General features: G+C 47.1%; 1 protein-coding gene across 1 annotated transcript in view; it reads right to left on the bottom strand.

Annotated features, from left to right (window-relative positions):
• The window catches only part of mgst2 (microsomal glutathione S-transferase 2), a 65460-nt gene that overhangs the window by 27227 nt on the left and 20357 nt on the right, over window positions 1–17876 (bottom strand). Inside the window, exons 2-3 of the mRNA XM_072495602.1 lie at window positions 12223–12322; window positions 7033–7103 (exon numbers count right to left, since the gene is read on the bottom strand). Of these exons, the coding sequence (XP_072351703.1) occupies window positions 7033–7103; window positions 12223–12322 (171 nt within the window). The remainder of the gene's footprint in view (window positions 1–7032; window positions 7104–12222; window positions 12323–17876) is intronic.

Here is a 17876-nt window from a genome sequence, read left to right as displayed (position 1 = left end):
GAAATTAATCATATCTGCTTTTTGAAAGAAGAAATTAGCTCATCTGAGTTAAGAGCTTTATTAAAATGGAAAACAGCAGTATTTAATACAAATACATTAATACATTCATCAATAATTTCACAGAGCAATTTGAACCATCCTTCGGTTTCCAGATATCAATCTTCATAACGAAGGCACTGAAGATTTTTGCACTTCCACACTAGGGATGCCATGAACGGGCACTGAGCACAATCTTTTAATAGGTGTTGGCATCAAGTGTGCCCAGGTAAAGCACAGAATTGATAGATAAAAGTAGGATTTACCATATTCTATCCTAAAGTTCAGACATTTTGCAAAGTTGGAAGAGTTGGGGGAGAAATATAGACTGGGCAAGGGGAAGGGTTTAGGTACCTGTAGCTCCGCGACTTTGCTAGGAAGGAGGTCCAGTGCTTACTGATAGCGCCGGCCCCCTCCCTGGCCCCCTCATTGTTGGAAGAGGTATTGACGGCGGGGGAATGGGAAACGGAGTGATTTCGGCGATCTACGGGAAGATTTTGGGGGAAGACGGGGTGTCCATGGAGGGGATCAAAGTCAAGTGGGAGGAAGAGCTGGGGAAGGTTATGGAAGCCAGTTTGTGGTGTGAGGTGCTCCGGGGGGTGAACACATCAGCCATGTGTGCGACATTGGGGCTGCTGCAACTGAAGCTTGTTTATAGGGCGCAGCTCATGTGGGCGAGGATGAGCCGACTCTTTGAGGAGTGGAGGACGTATGTGAGGGATGTGGGCGGAGCCCCGCAAAGCATGTAGATACGTTTTGGTCCTGTCTGTAGCTGGAGAGTTATTGGGGGGAGGTTTTCAGTGTATTCTCAGGGGTAGTGCACGTGTACCTGGAACCAGGGTCCCTAGAAGCCATTTTTGGGTTGTCAGACTAAGTAGATATTTTAGCCTTTGCCTCGCTGATTGCCCGGACGTGGGTCCTGTTGGGGTGGAGGTCAGCTCCTCTACCCTGTGCCTCGGTGTGGCGGGGTATCTACTGGAATTTCTGACTCTCGAGCAGGTAAAGTTTGAGCTGAGGGGGATGAAGGAAGGATTCTACAATTCATGGGGACTCTTTATTATGCACTTTCGAGAATTGGTTGCTATCGAACATTGTGGGGGTTATTGTTGTTTTTGATTATACTGTTTACTGATTGATTTTAATTTTCTTTTTTACTAGGGGCAGCATGGTGGCACAGTGGCTAGCACCGCTGCCTCACGGCACCGAAGTGCCAGGTTCGATCCCGGCTCTGGTTCACTCTCCGTGTGGAGTTTGCACATTCTCCCCGTGTTTGCATGGGTTTTGACCCCACAACCCAAAGATATGCAGGGTAGGTGGATTGGCCACACTAAATCTCCTCTTAAGTGGAAAAAATGAATTGGGTACTCTAAATTTATATATATATTTTAAATTTTAATTTCTTTTTTACTTGGAATGTACTGGTGATGTTTTGGTCTGTATACTGAATGGGGTATTGTTTGGGAGGTTGGTATTGTATTTGTCTCTTTTCTTATGTTGTTTATTTGATGAAAATGTTGAAAATGAGGAGAATAAAAAGATTTTTTTAAAAACTCTATCCCAAAGTTCGCAAATTTTACGTTCAGAAGCTTATTACTTATTGGGACATTTCCACCCCATATGTCAACCAGCTCTTTCATTGAAAATGCAGTGTTATTTTGAGCTCTGGGAAGTTTATTTTCGTTATTCCTGGATTTGAACAGATGTTCCACTGTGTAAATTTTGATCGAACCAATCGTACCAGCGATTTTTCTCTTAATCCAGGATGAAAATGAGACTTTCCTCTTTACAAATATTTCACTACACATTTCACAGTAAACATGTGTGATTGACAATATCCCAAGTGTAGAAACAATAAAACACAAGGGTTGGATTTTCATGTCCTGGTGACCCGTGTCAGGCAGGTTTTGAAAATGGCAGGGAAAATTTATTCCAGCCCCATTCCAGTCGCCGACAATTTAGATTGGCACGGGATAGGGGGTGGGTCATGAGTCCACATCCAGCTGGCCTGACGTTGCCGGCTCCAGCACTGCTATCAGTTTCAAATGGCCGAGCTTCTGGCTGACTTCAAAAGGTATTAATATATTCAGCTCTGGAGGTTTTGTGGACAATTTTTCAATGAGGTCACATTATGAATTCTTGGCTGAGTTCCAATCCCACTGATAGATTCAGTTCAGCAGGGGTGTTGACACAGCTGTCAAAGGGACTGTGGGCTGTGTTATTTTGACAGATTTATGAGCAGTTAAGGGGATTTTGAAGTACTGTTTATTTATTTTCGCAAATATATGAGCTTGTCAAAGCCTTCCTAAAGTTATCATAGGGATCATGATACTGGGTGGGCGTCAAGTGACAGGGTGAGAGGGTAACAGCAGATATGTGTGTGAGGGGTTGGAGAGGTCTTGCACTCCTTTCCAGAACTGGACTGGTGTCTCAGAAAGCGGAGACCAACTATTTAACCATGGTTGCCTCGGCATTCGCCCAGCTCCATCTCAACCTCAGGCTTGCTGCGGGAGGTGGTGGCCCTGGCATCAGCCTGTCCCTGTCATGAAAATAACATTGCAGGTACTGCTGGTCAGGAGGCAGAATCATTGCAATGGGAAATCCCGATTCCCACCTCCAAGATGTAAATCCTACCCGAGGTATCCGGATCCACGTTGTCTGCTTTGCATTTAAACCCTTGTTTTTGTTTCTCTCTTGGTGGTTCACTTTTGCTTTGGTCGACTCCTTATCCAGAAGCAGCAACTAATTCCATTCTCATATGACTGACTGTAGATTCATCCTTTTCATCTAAATGCTGCAGTGTCAGCTTCCACATGTATGCCAATGTCATTATTCCACCAAGACCACTGTCAACTTCATCACCGCCACCACCACTTGTGCTGTTGCACTCCTTATCCGATACAGATGAGCCAATGCGTTCACGGAAGCCAATCCTCTGAGACCCTATAAGCACGTCAGGTACCAGACCAATAGCTTCCGTAATGCTCACTGCACATTGATGGCAATTTCGAACCTGTGTCTGCGTTCGGGTCTCAGCCGACATTTCATGGATTTTAGTGCGTGAGTTTAATTGTTGTGTTTCCTTAACTGCTGGTTCCATAGAGATCATGACTTCTAAAGCCTTTATTAGGTCTAACTTGCTATCCGTTAACAGCCTTTTCTGGATAGCTTCGCTTTTAAAAAAATAACTTTAGAGTACCCAATTCATTTTTTCCAATTAAGGGCAATTTAGCGTGGCCAATCCACCTACCCTGCACATCTTTGGTTTGTGGGGGCAAAACCCACGCAGACAGGGGGTAAATGTGAAAACTCCACACGGACAGTGACCCAAAGCTGGGATCGAATCTGGGACCTCGGCGCCGTGAGGCAGCAATGCTAACCACTGCGCCACCGTGCTGCCCTGATAGCTTCGCTTCTTAACCCATACACAAGCCTGTCTCTAATGGTGTCATTCAAGACATAACCAAATTCACAGTATTCAGTTGATTTCTTCAAAGTAGCTATGAACTATGTGATTGATTCACCTCCTTGCTGGTTACGTTTGTGGAACCTAAACCTCAGCAGTGATCAAGAGTTTCAGTGAGAAATGGTCCTGCAATAGTGGCAAGCTTCATTTGATGCTGTTTTCACCAGGATCTTTTTTAAACTTTGATTCCTTCAATAGCTGCTATTATTCGACATTCTTCCATTGCCAGCTTTGGTGTAGTGATGTTTTTATCTTCTTAATCCTTTTTTAGACGGCTGCTGCATGGATCAATGATTTTTCTGATTCCACTAGGTTTCTGCATTTCCTTTTTGGGTGTTTGCAGTGTGGATCAACCACCACCAGTTTCTTTGTAGTATTTTTAAAAGGATAGGTTGCAGACCACGAAGGTACTAACAAACAAAAGCTTTATTGGAAAGGTGTCTTCTCTACTGACTAGACTGATTGTTAGCCCATCAAAACTGCCAATGTCATCAATACACCATGTGATCAAACTCTTAAAGTGTCTTTGTTCTACTAGGAACAAACATGAATACACAACATAATTGTGGATCATTTTTGGAATATACATAAAACATGGCATAGCTTAACAGGATTTACCATGATTACTCTGTATTTCTTCTTAGACATAGATACCCATAGATCTTGCAAGCCTTGTTAAAAAGGTGTTGTTTTATGTCAAGGCCTCTACTTACACCCAACACCCTGGGCAGTATGATTCAGCCCCTGATTGTGATCCTGCATCACTGGAATGAAATTAAATGGAACTCTCTGATGACTCAGTGAAAAATAAACGTAACTGAACAGCACGTACCAGACCAGATCAACGATTAGGCATGTTGCAGCCCTCAGGACTGAACATTAGGTTCAACAACTTTAGATGGTGACCTGGCTCCTCCATCTTTACCTTGTTCTAAATATCCCAAACATTTTTCTGTCCCTATGCAAAAACATCTTTGTTGCTGGTTAAATATATAATATAAATTTATACATATTTTTTCAGATTCCAACATCTGCAGTATTTTGCTATTTTTATGTGGACGAGAAGGTTCAGTTAATTTTTTGGACTAGGCGGTGTTAGCCAATCTAATTCAAAATAGCGGCGGGGTGCAACAATTAATTCTCGCGATGAAAGGGCTTCCACTCTTGACTAGTGTGAGTTGACTTCCCCTGTCCCACATAGTGGCCGGGATTCTCCGACCCCGCGCTGGAGAATCCCCAGGGAGACGCGAGAATCGCGCTCCGCCGTCCCGACGCCGGCTTACCGATTCTCCCCCGCCGATTCTCGGGCGCCCGCGGGATTCCCGCCGCACCAGTCGGGGGCCGTTGAAAGCGGCCCCCCCGGTGATTCTCCGGGCCCCGACGGGCCAAGTGGCCGCCATGATTGGCCGAGTCCCGCCGGCGTGGGTTACTCAGGTCCCACACGGCGGGACCTGGAAGGTGTGGCTGCGGGGGCTGTCCTGGAGGGAGGGGCAAGGGGATCTGACCTCGGGGGGGGGAGCACGGTGGCCTGGCCTGCGATTGGGACCTACCAATCGGCGCGCGGGCTGGTTCCGTGGGGGCCTATGTTCCTCTCCACGGGCCCCTGTAGGGCTCCGCCATATTGCCCGGGGGCCGGCGCGAAGAAGGGAACCATCGCGCATGCGCGGAATCATGCCGGCCGTTCCGTGCCGGCCGGAGCTGCGGGTACCACTCCAGCGCCGACCTAGCCCCTAGGAAGGGGAGCATTCCCCATGATCAGGGACCGTTGGCGCCGGAGTGGTTGGCGCCACTTTTCACGCCGGCGTGCGACATTATTGGAGAATCCCACCCAGGGTCATTGAATGAAGGCCAGATCACAGGCGGCAATGATTTCCGACGGTCAAGTGGTCTGCAGCACCCTCCATCCAGTCCTAAATATGAACATTAATCATGAGAGCAAGATATGCAGAAACAATCGGAATCTATGGAACTATATTACACAGGAACCTTCAGAAGAAGATAGGAAGAAATGAGAGAGCAAAGAAAGTGTACTGAGGTTGAATGTGTTATGATGACGTAATGTCTACGAGAAAACAAGTCAAACCTTAGATTATAATTTCAACATGTTCCAATGCAATTCTCTTATAAGTAAAGCTAAAGAAATGCCGGGTACCAGCTGATAATTTTAAAGATTAATCTCTCCATCAGACTGTTAATAATGAAGATTTTACAAAAGTTGACAAAGAATTCTGCCAAACCTTGATGATTTAAGTTTGTATTTTAGTAACTTTTATCCTATTAGTTGCAGGAAGTGCTTATGTTACCTTGGGAAATAACAGTGGAAAGGAGCTGTTGTGCCCGACAGTCTGAGGAGCTGAATGAACTTGTACTACAGAATGACAAAACTGCTGGGTGTCCTGTGTTAAAGATGGTTATCTGATGTTTATTCAGCTCTCAATATGCTGACAAGCACTCAGCAATTCCTCAATGAGATCAGCAGCAGCCAGCCTTTACATATGCAGGCATGCCTTTAAAGGGATGATATTATTGGTGAAAATTTGCAAGCTCTTCTACTGAGATAATATCCTTCTTGTGACGAAAAGACAACTTCAGTAGGTTTGCATTTACACGTCTTCAAAGGTTTGTTGTCCCAGCCATGCAGTCTGAGCTTAGGTAGGATCTTTGATCACTGCATCACCACACACGAGACTGATCCTGTCTTTATCTGATGGCCGCCTGTGTACTCATACAGAAGGGTTCACTGGACAGAAATCAGGATGGGAAACCCTGCCCAATTTTTAAACTAGGTAAACTAAATTAACCAAACTGAGCGACACTGCATCAAGCAACAAATAAATCACAAAGGAAACGTAAAAAATCAAATCAAAATGTGATTAACGGTGTTGATAAAACACCCCTGTCCCTGCGGTGCCCACCGAGCAGGGAAGGCCTCAATGGTGCCTGCAATCCCTGCATGCTCCTTCTCCACAGACACCCACTGTAAATAAAGACAGGAAGGAGGGGAAGAGAGTCAGGCCAGATGACCCCCTCAATTGCCTGCTACTTGGACCTGCAGGAGCACCTGGCCAATTTTCCCCATCCTAGCTCAGGTAAGCCGATGCTAGTAACAATGGTCAGCTGATACCTGGGCTGAAATCTGCTAAATCAGCATTAGCCCGGGATTGAACCCAAGGCCTGTCAGTATTATACAGCTCAGTATCACACTGGCTGGGGCATTTATCTAGCAAGTTATTTTGGCAACTGGATGAATTGTAGGGATTAAAGTTATTTTCCCTCTTTTAGTCACCGTACCACACTATTCCCTGGAGACTCCGGCAATGCTGCTGTTGGACAAAAGATACTCGGAGGTAGAAGGGAATAACCAAGAGTCATTTTATCTTTGACGTAACCCACCCCTCCTGAAATGATAGAGCCAGTGTTCAGCCTCGACCCCACAATGTTCCAGGAATTAGCATTTATTATCCCGTGCAAGGCTACCTTGAAGTCTCAGTACATGCATTCAGGAAGTTGACTTTTAAAGCATTGCTGCTCACCTTCATTGAAAAACAATCCTGAAGTCCACAATACAACCAAGAACAGTGGATAGAATTCAATCGAGTTCTGCCTGTGTGGGTTTAAACATATAATGAGCATGAAATAATTTAGAGACAGTTCTCAAAATGTATTGCATTAAAACCGCTGAAACAGTCCACTGCAAATGTTCTCCCCTCTTCCCTTGAAGGTGCTGAATCATGCAGTCCCATGCAGTTCTGATGACAAGGTCACAGACCTGAAAAATTCCCTCTCCCTCACGCACCCCCCACCCTTCCCAAAATGCTGCCTAATCTGATGACTATTTCCAGCATTTTCTGTTTTTAATTTTATATTAGTTCCATATGGGCACAGGCTGCCCCTGGTACCTCATGTGAGGTTTAAAACACCTGCTATCTATTTTGGAGAGTAAAGAGGGAGGGAGGGTGTGGTGAACCATTGTAATAGGAGATGTAAGGTAGGACCTGCATTACAGGTTCGTCGGTAGCTCCTGCTGGCTGGCTCCGCCCACAGAGAGCTATATAAATATGTATGACCTCCAGTGCCCTGCCATTTCGCCAGCTGCAGCAAGAGGCCTCGCATCTGATTGTATTAAAGCCACAGTTGTACCCAACTTTAGTCTTTGTGCAATTGATCGTGCATTCGGAGTTTGGTTGCTGGGACAACACATACTTTTTAACATGCATGTTGTAGTCTGGAGGTTTATGACATTGGCGGTCGAGGCCGCAATGTTCTTCTTATGGCACAGCTGACCAAGAATCTCTCCCGCTCTTAGTCTACCATTGGCGTGTTTAACATTGGCTTATTGGGAAGGATTTGCTGGGTGATACTCAACCTATTTGGCCACATTAATGAGCGCACCTTGCTTGGCCATCAGGTCCTGGAGTGGGACTCGAACATGGAGTTCCTGGTTCAGAGGAAAGGATGCTACCTACTGCGCCACAGAACCTCGCCGATCAAAGGGGATTCCTGTGCAGCAGTTTTCAGAACCCTTTGTGAAAAGTGATCCTCATTCTAGCTGGGCAAGACAGGGTTCAACACCTCTGCCTGTACTTGTGCGCTGATATTTTCAGGTCACAAGGCTGCGCACACACACACACACACACCAGCGAGAGAGAGAGAGCATTGCAAAATCCAAACTTCTTGATTCGCCTCACATCTCCTACGCAGCAGGCAGCAATGAAGTCAGGAGAGTGGAAAGCTGATACTAAACATTTTTTATTAAATTAAGAGAGGCAATATCATTCTCCCTAAAACATCATTGTTTGAGGGGCAGTGCCAGATTTTCATCAGATATCCTGTTCTTTCAGCAGAAATTAAGTCACGCTCTTGTTTTGAAGAGGATGATTTGCAGATTTCAAAGATTTTAAATCAAAGTACTTCTCTTTTAAAAGAGTTAGCCAAGGCCAGGGTTTCCACTCTGATCCCTACCAGCATGTGGGAAGTAGCACTTCTGTAGATGTCGGGTAGGGATAGGGTCATGCTCGATTCCGATGGCCTCCACAGATGAATAATAATAATTGTCTTCTTGCACGGTAGCATTGTGGATAGCACAATTGCTTCACAGCTCCAGGGTCCCAGGTTCGATTCCGGCTTGGGTCACTGTCTGTGCGGAGTCTGCACATCCTCCCAGTGTGTGCGTGGGTTTCCTCCGGGTGCTCCGGTTTCCTCCCACAGTCCAAAGATATGCAAGTTCGGTGGATTGGCCATGATAAATTGCCCTTCGTGTCCAAAATTGCCCTTAGTGTTGGGTGGGGTTACTGGGTTATGGGGATAGGGTGGAGGTGTTGACCTTGGGTAGGGTGCTCTTTCCAAGAGCCGGTACAGACTCGATGGGCCGAATGGCCTCCTTCTGCACTGTAAATTCTATGATAAAAGAAGGGTGGAAATTTGGGCAATGTGGTTGATGGCTTTCAGCGCTCAACAGATTGGTATCTCAGGACAAATCAGTGGGTTTGGGGTGGATTGAGAGAAAGGAGAGGACAGACAGAATTTATTCACCTTGATGATCTGCAGTGCTAATTTGTGCCTCTGTTATTTGAGCGAGCAGCCATCATAATACAATTACACACAAATGATTCATGTTCATGTGAAGTCAGATCTTGTGTTGTCTGAAGACTTGTTCTGAATTATTTACCAGCACCATATCATTATATGGATATGCCTCAATTAAAGGTAAGGGACTGACTGACGTTAATTATTGGCAATCAAAGATTGTAACTGTAAGCAAATAAAACCTCAACACTTTTCTGACTTTTGAGTGGAATGCCATTTTACCCACATGGAAACTAAAAGGACGGTTTTCTTCCAGGGTTTCAAAACGATAAATTGTGACAAAGGTCTCGGATTGAATAGAACTTCTGCCTCCTGTTCACCCCCCAGCTCAGCTACAAACTCTATGGGGTGGATTTTTACTCGGGGACCGATTATCCGACTCACCACCTAAAAGTCGGACGACACCTGATCCATGTAAAATCTGGCTGCCCGGCAGTGAAAACTCACTGGGGCCAGTCTTAATTTGTGCAGACTAGGACTTCCACCAATCAGAGGCAGAAGGTCCTGCCCTAGGACACAGCCAGCCAATACAATTGACCAAGAACTCTGTAGTCCCACCAGCAGCAGAAGACCATTGTAGCCATTGCTGGGATTACAACCAGTCCTCACAATTCAATGAAGATGTCTCCCGGACTTCGGTAAGTGCAGGGATTTTGGGCAGCCACTGCTGGGAGGCTCCACTGAGGGAGGGAAGGAGGGGGCTTAGATTACAGAGGTCCGGGCAGCACGGTGGTGCAGTGGGTTCGCCCTGCAGCCTCACAGCGCTGAGGTCCCAGGTTCGATCCCGGCTCTGGGTCACTGTCCGTGTGGAGTTTGCACATTCTGCCCGTGTTTGCGTGGGTTCCACTTCCATAATCCAAAGATGTGCAGGCTAGGTGGATTGGCTACGCTAAATTGCCCCTTAATTGGAAAAAAATGAATTGGTACTCTAAATTTAAAAAAAATAAAAACAAAATAAAAAAGATTACACAGGCCCAAAGGGTATAGAGGACCCCCTCCCAAAGGAGGTGCACTCCTTCCGGCCTGGCAATAGGCCGTGCAGTGAAAACTGCTGGGTTGCCTGTTTTGCTTCTGCCTTCCCCTGCAGACTGTAACATTGTGGCGGAGGTGCATTGAGGCCCTTGAATGGCAATAAATTGTCCATTTATGGGCCTCAATAGGCCTAAGGGTGGGCCGGCTGTCTGATGTCTTATCTATCCTCCTGTAATTTGTGGGGCAGGTCAGCGGTGGGCGAGAGGCGGTGGGCTGGCCACCCACTTTATTTTAAGAGCATTCCCCCCCTCTTCCCGGACTTCAAATACACTGGTGGGGACCTGTGTAACTCACTTCCTTATCCACTTCCTATGTCAGTCCATTTGTCACTGAAACCTTCTTCTATGCCTTTGTCCATTCCAGACTCAAGTATTCCAACGCTCTCTTGGCTGCACTCCCATCCTCCGAAACGTCATTAAACAAAACTGCCAATATCGTATCCAATGTGCCCTCTTGGATAAGGCTGTGCACAGCCTTATCCTTTTAAAGTCATTAAATTATTTTGTGTGGCGTGCATGTGTGGTAACTTGAGCTCATCCTATGTGGGAACCTTTGGGTTGTGGCATGGTCATGTAGTTTAAAGGGAACCCTGATCCTATCATGTCCTTCCCTTTAACCAGCCCAACGCACACACACCCCTGCCCACCTTTCCTTCCCTTTAACCAGCCTGACGCACACACCCCTGGCCCACCTCCCAATAAGATGTTGAGCAGCCCTCCGAGTTGATCTGTCCTTGACCAGACATCTGTTCTTTCCTTACAGCACAGTGGGGTATCTTATCTACAATAATCTTGCTTTCTAGAGAACATACTGCAAACTCAATAAAGTAGCAAATGTGTTAATGCACAGTTAGCAAGTTTTTTTTAACGAAATAAAAATTCTTAATAATACCATTTCCTTGAATTTCTCTGCGCTTGGGAAGCAGAGACTAGAGGGGAAGGACGAGGAAGAGAATCTGCCATAGGTCCAGCTCCTGATTGCTATCCACTGGATCTCCAACATAGGAATGTACCCATTTGAAGGTGTTGGTCAGGATCAGGCTCAACAACAACTTTAATAACGCCTTTGATAATAATAATCTTTATTAATGTCACAAGTAGGCTTACATAAACACTGCATTGAAGTGACTGTGAAAAGCCCCTAGTCGCCACACTCCAACGCCTGTTCGGGTACACAGAGGGAGAATTCAGAATGTCCAATTCACCGAACAGCACGTCTTTTGGGATTTGTGGGAGGAAACCTGAGCTTCCGGAGGAAACCCACGTTTACATGGGGAGAACGCGCAGACTCCACACAGACAGTGACCCAAGCACTGTGAAGCAACAAGTGCTAACCACTGTGCTACCGTGCTGCCCACTAATGAAACTTCCCAAGACACTTCACAAGGACATTACACTGTTGGACAAAGCAATGCCACCAAGCCACAAAAGGAGGTGGCCTAAAGCTTGGTCAAAGAGGTAGGTGCTATGAAGTGAGATAGAGAGGCAGGGAATTGTCAGGAGGAAATTCCAGAGCTTGGGGCCTACCCAACTGAAGGCACAACTGCCAACAGTGGAAGAATTATAATGGGAATGCACAAGAGGCCAGAGTTGGAGAAGCGCAGATATCTCAGAGAGTTGAGAGGCTGGAGGATATTACCGAGATTAGGGGGGGGGCAAAGCCTTGGATGAGTTTGTAAACATGGATGAGAATTTTTAAAATCAGAACATTGCTAGACTGGGAGCCAGTGTAGGTTAGCGTGAGGTCGTCAATCATTATTCGGACAATGGCCTCAAGGTTACAGGAGACCTAGAATGTGGAAGATCAGCCAGGAGAGCGTTGGAATGTCAAACGCATCGACGAGAGTTTCGCCAGCAGATGAATTGAGACAATGGCAAAGTCAAACAATGTTACAAAGCTGGAAATAGCCGGTCTTATTAATGACACAATGGACATCAGCCGCTTATCCAAACGTGACACCAAGTTTGCAAACAGACTAGCTTAATCGCAGACTCTGAGAGGAATGGAATCCATAGTCAGGGAATAAAGCTGGGTGTGGGGAGAATGACATCTTTAATCAATTCTTCAATATTAATATCCACTGTAAAAGGGTTACATAAACTTACTGTGCACGAAAGATTCGTTCAAAATCAGCTGATCCCGTAACGGATGGTGGGGCAATTTTATATTTCATTCTGGCATTTCCTACTTGCTTGGCAAAATATGCTGCAGATACAAGAAGAAACATTTAATCATGGACAGCAATTACATTTTTTTTTTTAAGAACACAGATGGCATTGCAACAATACAACTCATAGGTAAAATGTCATAAGATTACCCACTGGGACAAAACATTTCAATAAAAAGAATTGTATGGGGATACCAACCAAAGTCATTGCATTCTCATAGCTTAATGCGTGCTCACTCTAAACATATCTTTTTTTACTCTGCATTCAAACATCGGTGTACACAGCAGATGTTGCAGATGATGAGACCGTCTTAAAGTGAACCCAATGGGCAGGAGAAGTGATGTCTAAAAGGAACCACTGCTGGTGAGAGAGAGCTTTCAGAGCTCAGGCAGAGAATTGAAGTTTAGAAACTCATCTGGCCCAGACATTGTCATGTGAAGTCTGCTTGGGCACAACTTTCAAGGTGCTGCTTTGGTCGTGATTTTTCAAAGTTTGAGAGCAGAACCAGATCGCTCCACTCGGACACTTCATCAAGCCCATTGGCTTGCACGACCCGGGACTATACTGGCCCCAGGATTGAGAGATTTTGGTACAAAGCTGCTGAGCAGACATACAATAATCTTCACAGGCAGAGACAGGCTTTGTAGATATTTGACCCAACAGCAGTGACAAGTAGGACAATGCTTTAACAGGAATTCCCATTTGTATCAACATTGTCACTGGCTTGTTGAGAATGGATTAGATATTAAAATCTAATCATTTTGTTTACAGCCTTACGTCTTCTTGTTTGCAGCTCCTGAATATCATCTTGAAGTAAATTTCTGGGCATTTGATTGCTCCTCAAAATTTATGCAAAGCTTTATGGAGCAATGACCTTAGAGCTAGAGATAAACTCAAATCTATTTTGTTTCTGTTTTAATGGCCAATGCACAGCCAGGGAAGCTCACAAATTAAAATCAATCACAAAGAAATGAATTCCGCCGAGATAAACTATTGTGCCCCAAGTTAGTAAACCAATAGCAAAATATAATAATAATAATCTTTATTGTCACAAGTAGGCTTACATTAACACTGTAGTGAAGTTACTGTGAAAAGCCGCGAGTCGCCACATTCCGGCGCTTGTTCTGGCACAAGGAGGAAAAATTCAGAACGTCCAAATTACCTAACAGCACATCTTTCGGGACTTAGGATCTTCCTGGTTTGTGTAACTCGGTATCATGCTAAGCATTTTCCTTCCCAATTTTCTCCCCTGATCCATCTTCTCCCAAATGTGGGAATTTGCTCCATATGATAGATTACAGCACCTACCACACTGACAGCAGATACCACACTGTCACCCTGTGCCTCTGGCTGCACTGAGAATTCAGCCAGTCCACACAATGCTAAGCAGCTTCAGGTAAGTCTGACCCCATCCTCACCCAACAACCAGAGCTGTGCAGTGGGGATCGCTGACTCACAGACAGAAGCAAAAATCCTGGCTGAACATTTCCCTCCTCCCTCCTTCTGGATTGCTAATCTACTCACTCTCACTATTGCCCAAGAAACCGGCTGAGCCAGCGCAGGCAAGCAACTGAATTCAATATAAAAGCTAAATATGGTGGGTATTGGAAATCAGAAACAACAGAAAAGGCTGGAAAACCTCAGCAGGTCTGGCAGCGTCTGTGGAGCGAGAAACAGAGTCTATTATGACGCCCTTCCGTCCCTTCCTGCTCAGTTCTAAATCAGCATTGCGCAAGGTGAACTACTGACCCATCCTACAAATATTAAAGGGAGGAGAAGTCATACAATCTGCATGGTCAATTGCATTGTACTGTGGTAAACACAGCTACTGGTTTGAAGATTACTCTTCGTGTAACGACAACAGGTTACTCTTCATGTAGTCCACTTAGGGCCTCTAGTGGTAATAATAAAATACTGCAGCAATATGGCACTACACAGACTAGAGCATAAACATTTAGACAAGGCGACCCACTACAAAGCATAGTGAGAGATGCAGTTTTACACACAGGCTGCATTTCTGATATTGATTTTATTCACGTTTAGGACAGGGTGTCTGGGTCTTCCTGATTCAGACTTCTCTTTACATAGGGTTGTCTCCTTTTAATTAAAAGGTGTAATTGGTGGTGGGGGTGGGGGGGAAATCAGGTGTTGTGAGCGCAGGAGCGGCTGTGTTTTTTGCGAGCTCTGGCTCTTCTCATCTTTTAATCCGTCTTTTCATCCTTGTGCACATTTCTTTTTGGTCTTTTCTTGGTGTACGTAGTATACCCAGAGAATTGTTAGCCAGTGTTTCGACATGACAGAGCGGAGAGAGAATGCTTCAATCTTTTCTGGCGTGGCAGCTGGGAGGAGTTGGATTGGGGCCTTTGCTTCCGAGCGGGTCCCCACCCTGATGGTGCGGTGTGCATCGCCGGATGATGGCTGTGAACGAAGGTGTGTTCTGTCTGAAAATCCTGGGCTCAGCGGCAGGTCATCAAGGCCCAATTTCAAGAGTCACAGGATGTTTTTATGGGGCATACGAGAAAGTTCTTGCAAGAGAGAGCACACTGTCCCTGGTGGGGGCCATTTCGGCACAGTCGAATTCTTGTGTGGCTTATCGTTCATCCTCATTCTCGGGCGCCCGCGGGATCACCACCCCGCCAGTCGGGGGCCGTTGAAAGCGACCCCCCCACCCCCCCGGGCGATTCTCTGCGTCTCGATGGGCCGAGAGCCCACCTTGTTCGGCCGAGTCCTGCCGGCGTAGGTTACGAAAAGTCCCACCCGGTGGGACCTCTAGAGTTCTGGCTGCGGGGGCCGTCCTCCACGGTGGCCTGGCCCGCGATCGGGGCCTACCGATCAGCGGGCAGGCTAGTTCCATGGGGGGCCTATGTTCCTCCGCACTGGGCCCTGAAGGGCTCCACCATATTGCCCGGGGGCCGGCGCGGAGATGGGAACCCACGCACATGCGCGGACTCGCGCCGGCCGTAGCGGGCCAGCTTCAGAGCGCCGGAGCAGCGGACATCACTCTGGCGCCATGCTAGCCCCCTAGGAAGAGGTGCATATCCGGACCTGGCGGCCCGTTGACGCCAGAGAGGCTCGCGCCACTTTTGGTGCGGCGTCAGAACTTGGCCGCGGGATCAGAGAATCCCGGCCCTGGTGTCCAGGGTGAGGTGGTGGAGAAGGTCCCGGTTGAGTTTGACATTTGAGTGCCATGTGTCGGGGATCTCCATCTGGAGGTTGGGCAGCTTAAATTCAATGGAGTACATTTAATCCGGCCTTCGAGGCCTGGCTGTCCGACCACTTGTCCTGTGCTGTCCCATTCCTGGTGTCAGTCAAGAGGAGTTGAAGGTGGCCGAGCTGGCTGGGTCAACCCTCTCCTGACTGAAGCCTAGGTTGTTGATCACCTGGGCTTTGGTGAGGCGGTATGGTGGAAGTAATGGTGCCACGTGCTTTGATTACTGGAATCCTTGATAGACCTTGGTTTTTGATTTTTTTAAATAAATCTAGAGTACCCAATTCATTTTTTCCAATTAAGGGGCAATTTAGCGTGGCCAATCCACCTAACCTGCACATCTTTGGGCTGTGGGGGCGAAACCCACGCAAACACGGGGAGAATGTGCAAAATCCACACGGAGAATGTGCAAACTCCACACGGACAGTGACCCAGAGCCGGGATCGAACCTGGGACCTCGGCGTCGTGAGCCTGCAGTGCTAACCACTGCACCACTGTGCTGCCCTCTTGATAGACCTTGATGAGTACTCATAGATTCTGATCTTGGCTTATCCTTGATTTCTACTTTCTTCATGCGCCAGTGCAGAAGTCGAGGACAGGGCAGTGCTCCTGTCAGAGACAATGTAACACTGTCAGGCCAGAATGCCCAGTTGGCACTGCCATGGGCACTGCCCAGTTGGCAGGCTGGCATGTGCCTGGGGCCAGCCTGGCACTGCCAAGGGTCAGGGTCTAAGGGGGGACCTGAAAAGAGGGGCCCTCAATGACCACATGGCGGAGTGACCTCCCTGGGAAGGGCGGAGGGAGGGTTGTAATGTCCATGTCTGTGGAGGTGGCGTTGCTAGTGGATGAGGTGTGTGGAGGATCCTGAGGCTCGCTTAGAGGTCGATCAACCTTTCAAAAATGGCGCCCCAATCTCTGAGGAGCCGGTCTCGCTGCTGAAGAAATTTCTAAATGTGGGCCAGGCTGGGGAGAAACTCCACAAGGCCCAAAGAAAGTGACCAAGTGTAGGTCAATATCGGTGTGGATCTCACCAATAACGCTGGTGGGAAATACCCTTCCACACTAGCCCAAGAAAATCTTTGGCTGAATTGCACCCAATCTGTTTCAGGTGTTTTTTTCTTCTCCCTTCTTTTAAATTTTGTCTTGGTGCCTCTTCCTTTTTTGGGGGCCCAAGCGGACTGTTATCCTCTTGAAGACGGGTATTTGCTTGACTCTTCTCTTGGGTTGAGTCAGTCTTTTCTCCAAATATGGGTCACCCGCTTTGACCGTCTTCATTACTGTCAGAGCTATATTGAGAATGAGGTTGGTCAAAGGTAACCTTTACATGGTGGCGATTTTTGTGACTGTTTGAGTGTCTGCTCCCGGAAAGTTTTCTTCACTTCTCCCATTTCGGTATGGGGTGTTGGTCTTGACTCTGGCCTGGCATGGTGGGTGGTTGGGGGCCACGAGTGCCAGGGCATGGGGCGCAGGACCACCGCCTTCTTCTCCCAGCGTACCCATGAAGTAGGCACCTGACAGTTTTTCTCCCTCAGCCTGGGGCTCCCCCTTGGCCAAAGTTCTATGTCCTTTCTTCTGTGATAGTGGGAGAAGTGCTTTGTCCTGTAGGCGTGCAACCTTGGAGCAGCGCAAGGGTTGAGGGGCTGTGGAAGTCCTTGCGGCCCAGCTCTCCAAAGTTTATTTTGTGGTGGTGCTTGGCACCATGGTCAGTATCCCGTTGCTCCATGAATGGGGTACTCCTTCTTGGGAGAGTCTGGTGTGTTTGAATCCACATCCGGGTAGTGATGGTTTTGGGATGGACCTAGTGTTGTGCCCAATGGTTATCTCGTTTCTTCTCTTCTTCAAGAGTAGGAGAGGGGGAGAGGGCCCCCTCTGTGGTTAGCTCGTAACATTTTGGGATGTGGCTTAAGTAGCCTCGTTATCCCCTTTTGGGGGTTGCCCCGATGGCCTCCCCCTCTCTGGAGTACGGTTCCCCATTCTTTTCGACTGAGACTCGACTATACCCTTCTTGACCTTGGGCTCCATGGTATCCTGTTACCCCCTTTGGGGATAGATCAGTGCTGGTGGGCTGTGGCTTGCCCTGCCCTTTGATCAGGGTCTCGGTGATAGAGGTACGGTAGCTTGGATTCTTGTTTCTGGCTCCTTGGACTGGAGGTGCCTGGTGGTCTCCTTGTGGTCTTGCGGGTATAAAATGGCTGTCTGTTCTGTCCTGGGCCTGAAGAAGAGGTGTTCCATTGCGTTGAGTATATCAGTGTAATGTTCCCTTAAATCTGGGGTTCCAGTGTAGTTTTCTTTCCATCAAAGCTATAGGTACAAGTGTGTTGATGCCTGTATCCTGTTTGGATGCAGACAGGTCTTGTATCCGTGGAAGGAACATCTTGGGAAT

The sequence above is a fragment of the Scyliorhinus torazame genome, chromosome 3, assembly GCF_047496885.1.
Source record: "Scyliorhinus torazame isolate Kashiwa2021f chromosome 3, sScyTor2.1, whole genome shotgun sequence".
Lineage (NCBI taxonomy): Eukaryota > Metazoa > Chordata > Chondrichthyes > Carcharhiniformes > Scyliorhinidae > Scyliorhinus > Scyliorhinus torazame.
The sequence above is the reverse complement of the archived record's forward strand: the minus strand, read 5'-3'. Positions and strand labels throughout refer to the sequence as shown.